The sequence below is a fragment of the Etheostoma spectabile genome, chromosome 10 (genome assembly GCF_008692095.1).
Source record: "Etheostoma spectabile isolate EspeVRDwgs_2016 chromosome 10, UIUC_Espe_1.0, whole genome shotgun sequence".
In the NCBI taxonomy this organism is placed as follows: domain Eukaryota; kingdom Metazoa; phylum Chordata; class Actinopteri; order Perciformes; family Percidae; genus Etheostoma; species Etheostoma spectabile.
This window is the reverse complement of record NC_045742.1, coordinates 2140743-2149564: the sequence shown is the minus strand read 5'-3', so window position 1 is coordinate 2149564 and position 8822 is coordinate 2140743. Positions and strand designations below refer to the sequence as shown.

Here is an 8822-nt window from a genome sequence, read left to right as displayed (position 1 = left end):
AGAAAGAAAGAAAGAAAGAAAGAAGCCAGATGGAAATTGTAGCCATCCAGTAGTTCAGACAACCATAACACAACAAATACATAAATCTCACGAGGTAGAGTGTGTGCAATGGTTGTAGTACAAAACAGAACAGTGTAGGGATTGCTCAGTGCAATAGCTTATAATTAAACATTAACTGTGACTATGACAAGACAAGAATGTAAACATAATAGAATTAGAATTTCTTGTCAGAAAATAAACACTATACATTAAGGACAAAATATAACAGGGAATAAGTTACAAGATGTTATGATCACGGTCCAGATTGTGTAGGAGAGCTGATATATAGGAGCCTATAAGACCACCATTATAAGAGATATAATGGTGGTAGGGGCTGAGAGACAGGCCCATGCTAAAAAGTCCACTTCTCTCCTCCCCCCTGTGTGTGGTTATTGAAGAGAAATATCCATAAAAATGAAAATCACGCAAGTAAAATTAAAATCACAATTGTGTTTTATTAAGTTTCTTTGATCTAGCACCTTTTACACACAGAGTGCAACATCTGTACGGTATGTACCATACAGTAAGATCCAACAGGAACACACCCCCCCCCCCCCCCATGAAAATCATTTAAAAGATTAAAACCTAAAACCCAAAGTTACAAACATGAGTCAAAAGCACTTCTTCAGTACACATGTTTTGTTTTGTGCAGACAGTAGGGTGCACGATTCAGAGATGTCACCATTCATATTTTTGATTCAAAAAAACTTTCTTAATTTAAAAAAAAAAGAAAAAAAAAAAGATTCACAGTATGTACAGTACATGTAGTTATTTACCTTTCCCATGTAATAGTATACACGGCGGTAAAACACAAAGAAGAAGAAAAAAATATGAATTGATTTTTGGAATCCTGTGAATCGATTTTAAATCGGTAGAACTTGAATCGATCCATAAATGGGAAATGATTTTTTTTTTTTTGGCACACCCTTAGTAGACAGTATTACAAATGAATGACCTGAATGTAAACAGAATTTAGTACAAACAGAAAGGGGAAAAAAAACTGCAAAGATGAAGCGTTAACTCTGAAATTAATCACATACTATTTGGAGTAATCTTTTATGGAAAAACATATTCTCTGATTCCATTTCCAGCTACTTAAATGTGACTATTTTTCTAGTTTCTTCCCTTCTCTGTGACAGTAAACTGAAAATCTTTGAGTTGTGACATCGGAGGACGCCGTCTTGGGCTTTGGGGAAACCCTTGTTGACATTTTTCACCATTTTATGATATTAGACTTCTCTTTATTAATCCTTTTGGGATGACTCCCGCAAGGAAATGTGAAATTACCAGCAGCAGTTTTCAGCAAGAAAAAAACAGTATAGCGACAGTGTAAAGATGACAATTATAATAACAATAAAACCTTTGGCTATAAAAGTACTCACTTATTTTATTATTGACCGAACAACTAATAATCAACATAAAAATTAACAGATTAACTGAGAATGAAAACAGTCTTTAGTTGCAGGCTGCCCTAAATATATAGCTTTATTGAGCTTTAATGAGAATAAATAAATATATACACAGAGGTGTTTTTAAACTATAAGTAAAGTAGAGAAAGTTAAGTTGCAGTATAACAACCCCTCCCCCCTGCGCCCCCCCAGGACCAAAACCCCACACCCCCCACTGACACTGACTCTTACCCCCCCCCACACACACTATATACTTCATCCTCTTTTGTCTTCCACCAAACAGCTGTTTTGTATATATTTGTTTCTGTATTTGTTTATTTCTTATTCATGTTTAATACGTTGCTTGTGTATATATTTCACCAAGGCCAAATTCCACATAGAGATGAATAAAGAAATAAAAACTCCTTTCTGATTCTATTGGTGGAGTGACGAGCGATCTAAAAGTCCTCTGACACACAGACCGTGTGTTTGAAATATTATCTGTTTCGCGCAATAACACCGGCTTAAAATGTGTGCAATACTGCTATTTATTCATTATTACGGTTCACCGTTACAACTCTTTAATTATGTAAATACTGTATCATAAAATTCCTTTAACTATGTAACTACCGTACATATCCACACTCCTTGTATCTCTATATATCTATATATTTTTTTCCCCCTTCGGGGATCTATAAAGTATTTCTGATTCTGATTCTGGACTGTGATGCGTGGGGTTTTTAATGCGTACTCAGGTCCAGGCTGACGGGGCTGATGAGGGCTGTGTGACGTTTGTGCTGCATGATGAAGACCATACTCTGGGCAACTCCCTCAGATATATGATTATGAAGACGTAAGTGTTATGTTTTTTTTTTTCTTTAAAACTCAGCATGTGGCCCCTGTACTCCAACGATTTTAAGGACAGAGAGCATGACTGGGGGTTGGCTTTAGTCACACAGGGACCCTTCGGTGTGGTTCCACTTTGTTAACCCTTCCAGGTCAAATTAGATTTTTCTTTTTGGTGCTTTTCCAATGTTTTTGTCGTTTTTCTGATTATTTTGTTGTGTCACTTTTTCCAGCTTATGGCGCTTTTTTAAAAACCTGAGCTGGTTTAGTGATAGGTTTTACACTTATTCTTGGAATTCATGGTCAACAAACCTCATTTAAATCAAATTATACATACGTTTTTAGTTAACAAGGCTGAAATTATGAATCATTTTGACTAATCGTTAAGATCATAGGATGTTGAATGAATCTCAGATGGGTAGATGTCAAAGTTTAGTCCGGATAATGTTTTGTAAAACATAAAAAAAAAAAAATTCAAACAAAGTAATCATTCATTTTACCTGAAGAATGTTGTATGGAATCATCCATTTTATTATTGGGCAATTTGGTTGATAGAAATCTAATATTTCTGACATTATACACATTGAAACGGGTCATTTTGACCCGAGGACAACACAAGGGTTAACAGTGTTTTGATTGGTTGATAGTGGAAAATGTGTAATAACACCAACACGCCTCCTCCCTTCTTTTTTTCTTCTTTTTTTCTCTTAACCAAAACAATGATAACGATCGCAAACCTTTCACTTTCCTGTTTCCCGCCAGCGTGGATGTGGACTTTTGTGGCTACACCATCACCCATCCGTCTGAGAGCAAGATCAACTTTCGCATTCAGACCCGAGGTGAGAGACCCCTCAAACCCCCGTCACTCATCTTGTTTTCCTTCTCCTCACAATCAGGCGGTTTGTAGTGTGCGTGCATGCGACGGAGGGCTAGACAGGAAGCGGTTGTTGGGCCGCGTTGCAGAGTAAACATGTTGATTGGAGTCTTGTGTATTCACTTTGTCCACTTAGCCGAACACAAAAGGCTTTAAGTCACACACACATACACATGCACCCCCTTCCTGCCTGTCCACAGAACACTATTACCACTAGGGGTTTCACGATTCTCAATTTTTACTTTTTTTTTTTTTTTAAAGGTCCCATGGCGTGAACATTTCACTTTATGCAGGTTTTTTTTTTAACATTAATATGAGTTCCCCCAGCCTGCCTATGGCCCCCCAGTGACTATAAATGGTGATAGGTGTAAACCGAGCCCTGGGTATCCTGCTCTGCCTTTGAGAAAATCAGAGCTGAAATGGCCCCATCTGGAACCTTCCCCTTATGACGTCACAAGGAGCAAGGTTACCTCCCCTTTCTCTGCTTAGCCCGCCCAGAGAATTTGGCCCCCCCATGAGAGAGAGACATCATGGCTTTCAAACGAAAAAAGTTGTGGTGGGTCAAGACCCCCCCCCCCTCAAAAGCTACAGACTTCAGGATTGTAACTTAATTTCGGTTGATTTCTATTTAAAATCAAAATCGTGACACCCTTATCGATTCAAACTCATGTTAAATTTCATCAGCCGCCGCTGCATTGTTTTGTTTTTCAAAATTATCTTTCAAAGGGAGAGGGCAGAGTTGTTTTATTGATTGCTTTGATAAATTAAATATGCTGTGAAAAACGGCATTCATGCCCAAACTGAAGAGTTGCCATAAACCATAAACTACAACGGCACCCTCACACCCACTGGCACCTGCAACACAAAGCATGAAGGGAAAGAGCGGCAGCCAACCCAAAGGGGGGGTTGGGATGGTATGATTGTTGAATAACAATTTTATATTTCTTTGTAATAATCTACTGTAATTCCGACTGGGTTCCCTTCCTTACAAGCCTGAGTTTAGTGGGACTTCACGGCAGTGTCATGTTTCAGAGATGAGAGAAATGAATGTCACTTGCCAATATCATCAACCGATATTAGCCATTTCCCAATCTATCAGTATCAGCATTAATAAAGGTCAATAAAAAAAATCTGAATCCTTTATAGTGACAAAAAAAGATTCTGATATACGAATATTTAAAAAACAAAATAAAAACGGTCAACCATGTTGTGAGTTGGCGTTGCATAGTGTGTCCACCAGAGGACGCTCTACAACGTCCCAACACTGATTGTTTTTTTTTTTGTAATTGTATATTCTATTCATATCTTAAGTTTGTATTTTTATACATTTTACTTACCAGAGCTTCGATATATTTTGATGTTCCTCTGCTCTGTTGTGACAACAAAACAAAAAAAATATCATATTATTTTAGTGAGAACTCATAAATAACTACAAATACCTAATACTAGAGAAATCTGTTTATGTTTTGTTACGCGTTTCTGTATTTTATTTTATTTTTTTTTAAATATAGATCGGCCGACATATTGGAATATCGGATTTTTAAATAACCAAGTATTTGTATCGGTATGGGCTTTCAAAAATCGGGTTCTTGCCAAGGTGTCACAATCCATTTGACAACGATTAAATAAGTCACTTGTTTTGATTTGTGAGCCCAAGAGGTTTTTTGTGATGACATTGTTGGTTGAATATGAGTGAAAGTGTGTTTTCCGTATTGACCTGGAAGTGTCTCTGTGTCTATTTGAAACCGTGCTGCTCTCGCTGGCACTCGCCAGGACACTCTTGTAAAAGAGATTTTTAATCTCAAGGAGTTTTTTTATCCTGGTTTGACCCACCACAACTTTTCTCGTTTGAAAGCCATGATGTCTCTCTCTCAGGGGGGGGGCCAAATTCTCTGGGCGGGCTAAGCAGAGAAAGGGGAGAAAACCTTGCTCCTTGTGACGTCATAAGGGGAAGATTCCAGATGGGCCCATTTCAGCCTTGATTTTCTCAAAGGCAAAAAAAAAAAGGTATGAATGAATGAATGAATGAATGAAAATGATCACACCCCCGGCGTCGCACACCGGGGGTGTGACCTAGCTGCTGCTGACCTTTACAAGGGGCAACCCCTTCCAGAATGTCCCTGTCGGGTTGCCCTGCGCCCCACCTCGCCCCGGATCACGTGTGGGCCGCTCAAGTGTGAAATTGGTGGGCTCTGAATATCCGTGGAGATGATTGACACACGAAGCGGAGTCATCGTTCCAGGTTGTCTCTGTCATTTCCTCAGGTGTGTCTGCTGTCTCTTTCAGGGGGAATTCCAGCAACAGAGCCGCTGCGGAGAGGCCTGAACGACCTCACGGATGTCTGTCAACATGTTCTCAACACGTTTCAGGTAAGCCTGCGTGTGTTGGCGACCCCCCCCCCCCCCCCCCCCCCCCCCCCCCAGCTGACAGGGCTGTGTCTCTGCCCGCCACGGGGCTTCTGCTCAGAAACTGACCCTATGTTCTGACCTCTCAGTGGGGAGGGCACTCAAGAAGTCAACCTTTATTTTCACATATGTAAAAATGATGATTTTGCCTGGGATGCACGAAAAAGACCCCGCGTTCTCTGGTGGGCTCTGTTTATTAGTCCCATCGGGAAAGGAAAGTCAGTCGCCACACTGTCTCTCCTCCTATTCTGACTTCATTTTCTTGTGTTTTGTTCCAGGCGAGAGTTAATGAGTTCAAAGAGAGGCAGGAGCAGCCCATGGAATGAAGAGCATTGCATATGTGTGACTATGAAGCTGTCAGACAGTTTTTCCAGACCTTCTTTGTCATATCATGATCATGTCACATTTGATCAAGTCATATTTAAACATTTGTACAGTTTTGTATTATGTTGGGATTGATGTATGATTTGTCGTTGTGTATCAGTCCTGTGTTCACCAGTCCTGGATTTTTGGACTGATTAGTGTAATAAATTGAAGACATTAAACTAAATCAACCAAGACTTTCGTTCTCTTTCTTTTGTTGTGTGGTGTGTGTTAGAAATCAAACATGAATAACATGTCTCCCAGACAATTGACTTGTGCTGAAATGTTTATTTTCATAACTACTTGTGTAACAGTGTTTGAAAGAGGTCCAAATGTCTAAAGGATCTGTCTCTTGAACCCAAAATGACTCTCATCTGTCCTTTGGATGAAGTGTAAGCAAGAATGTCCTTATTAGCAGAGGAATGTGGTGCGAGGGACTTCATACAGTGCCAGGAAGACAGAGAGGGAAAATAAGGAGACCAGTGTCCATAACAAGGATAAAGTTACCGGATAGACCTCTGTCCCTCACATGATCATGCATGGCTGTTTCCATTGGTAGAACTTATATTTGATTAAATATATGTGCAGCATGGGATATTCAGAATCAGTTGGTTTACCTTTTTTAAATCAGTTGCTTGACATTCTGGGGAAATAAGCTTCTTTGCAATCCTGGGACCAGATAACAAGATCAATAAAAATAAAAATGTTGGAGTTGAAATTCATGTAGCCTCCATCTTTGTTTGGAGTTGCACATGCTCAGTACCTAGGTAAGGACTACTAGCCAGTCAGAAGCAGAGTAGGAGGCCTATTAGTACTCTGTTACGGACTACTAGCCAGTCAAAAGCAGAGTAGAGGCCCTGACAGTGCCTAGGTAAGGACTACTAGCCAGTCAGAAGCAGAGTATGAGGTCCTGACAGTACCTAGGTAAGGACTACTAGCCAGTCAGGAGCAGAGTATGAGGGTCCTGACAGTACCTAGGTAGGGACTACTAGCCAGTCAGAACAAGTATGAGGGCCCTGACAGTACCTAGGTAGGACTACTAGCCGTCAGAAGCAGTAGAGATGTTGTGTCCTGACAGTACCTAGGTAAGGACACTCCAGTCGAAGACAGAGTAGAAGGGCCCTGACAGTACCTAGGTAAGGACTAACTAGCCAGTCAGAAGCAGAGTATGAGGTCCTGACAGTACCTAGGTAAGGACTACTAGCCAGTCAGAAGCAGAGTATGAGGGTCCTACAGTACCTAGGTAAGGCCTACTAGCCAGTCAGAAGCAGAGTTGAGGTTGTGTCCGACAGTACCTAGGTAAGACTACTAGCCAGTCAGAAGCAGAGTATGAGGTTGTGTCCTGACAGTACCTAGGTAAGGCTACTAGCCATCAGACAGGAGTATGAGGTCCGACAGTACCTAGGTAAGGACTAGTAGCCAGTCAGGAGCAGAGTATGAGGGCCCTGACAGTACCTAGTAAGGACTACTACCAGTCAGAAGCAGAGCATGAGGGTCCTGACAGTACCTAGGTAAGGACTACTAGCCAGTCAGAAGCAGAGTATGAGGGCGTGCTGTGCTAGCAGCTAGGTGAGCATTACAACGTGTCTCTGAAATAAAACTGGACTACAACAGAGCAGAGTACGGGGCTTTGGTCTTTCTTACTTTGTAAACCTGTAACATGCACAAAAAAGATATATAACACAATAAAGGAAAGGGGAAGAGATGTGTGTAATATGAGCACTTTATAACTTGATATGTCCAGCCCAGTGCTGGCTGTGGAAGGGAAATTCTCCAAACCCGCCACATGTCCCAGACCACATCAAGGGTGACCACAATACTTTTGTTGTATGTTCATAAAATCATTTATTCACAGCCACATGATAAGACTAAGGCTCGCTGCTGAGAAGAAATGACTCTCTTAGCAAACAATCTTTTGCAGTGTTGTGCCACGTTTAATGTGGTTTTGTTGAAAATGATCCGCTGTCATAAAGCTCCGAACTTATTACACAAAATCCTTGTTTATACCAAGTTTGATTTAAAACACATGACATGACATAATTATGACATTATGACATAATTTCGCTCTCAATCGATTTTTTTTTAAATGTCTATTGCAACACTGAAAAAACTGAATGATGAATGATTTATTTTGAGATTTTTGTCCATCCTGTATTGTAATGCAGCAGTGTGCGTGTGACATCCAGGGTCTGTTTCAGATGTTAAGAAGAAGAAAAAACATTTTCTTTAAGATGGACATTGAACCTCTGTAGCAAACCTTTATGAATTACAAATTAAGAAATGAAAGTAACTGCCAATAGACAAATATTGGATTACAGGAGGAAAAAACAGAACTATTTCAAGATGAACTGACGTGAAAGAGCTTGAGTTTTAACAGTTATTTCCATAAACCTGCCTCCTGGAACCGGCCCCTGGGCCCTAATGTCCAACGCAATCATTTCCAACCAGGATATGGCTTGTAAAATGTCATCTGTAACACATTTGATATGGTTCCTTTTGAGGATGTTTCTCTGAAATCAGATGTCAACTCGAGGAAGAAAAAGGAGAAAGAAAGACGAGAAGCCCAACTCAAGGAATGCCATTTAACCTTTGACGGGCTGTTGATAACAGAGATGATTTTAATGGGAAAAGTTAAGGAATTGTTGAGTGTTTTTAAAAGTGCGTTATACTCAGGGAATTGATATATAAGAGATATGTAGCTCAGCGTAAATTCTTTCAGGAAGACCTAACTATTAATCAATGCTCTCCTAAATAAATTCAGCTGTTACCAAAATAAAAGTATATTTTACCCTGCGTCCCATATCTGTCTACTCTCTCCTTATGAAATGTATATTAGCGTATCTCACTCTTAATCACTGCTCTACCTAACTCCAATGGCTTCCTGCTAAACCAATCAGAATCGTTACA

General features: G+C 40.1%; 1 protein-coding gene across 1 annotated transcript in view; it reads left to right on the top strand.

Annotated features, from left to right (window-relative positions):
* polr1d (RNA polymerase I and III subunit D) overlaps positions 1-6112 on the top strand; it is a 7258-nt gene extending 1146 nt beyond the window's left edge. The window contains exons 2-5 of the mRNA XM_032527525.1: positions 2183-2280; positions 3036-3112; positions 5434-5516; positions 5831-6112. Of these exons, the coding sequence (XP_032383416.1) occupies positions 2183-2280; positions 3036-3112; positions 5434-5516; positions 5831-5878 (306 nt within the window). The 3' untranslated portion in view covers positions 5879-6112. The remainder of the gene's footprint in view (positions 1-2182; positions 2281-3035; positions 3113-5433; positions 5517-5830) is intronic.
* The last annotated feature ends 2710 nt before the right edge of the window (positions 6113-8822 follow it).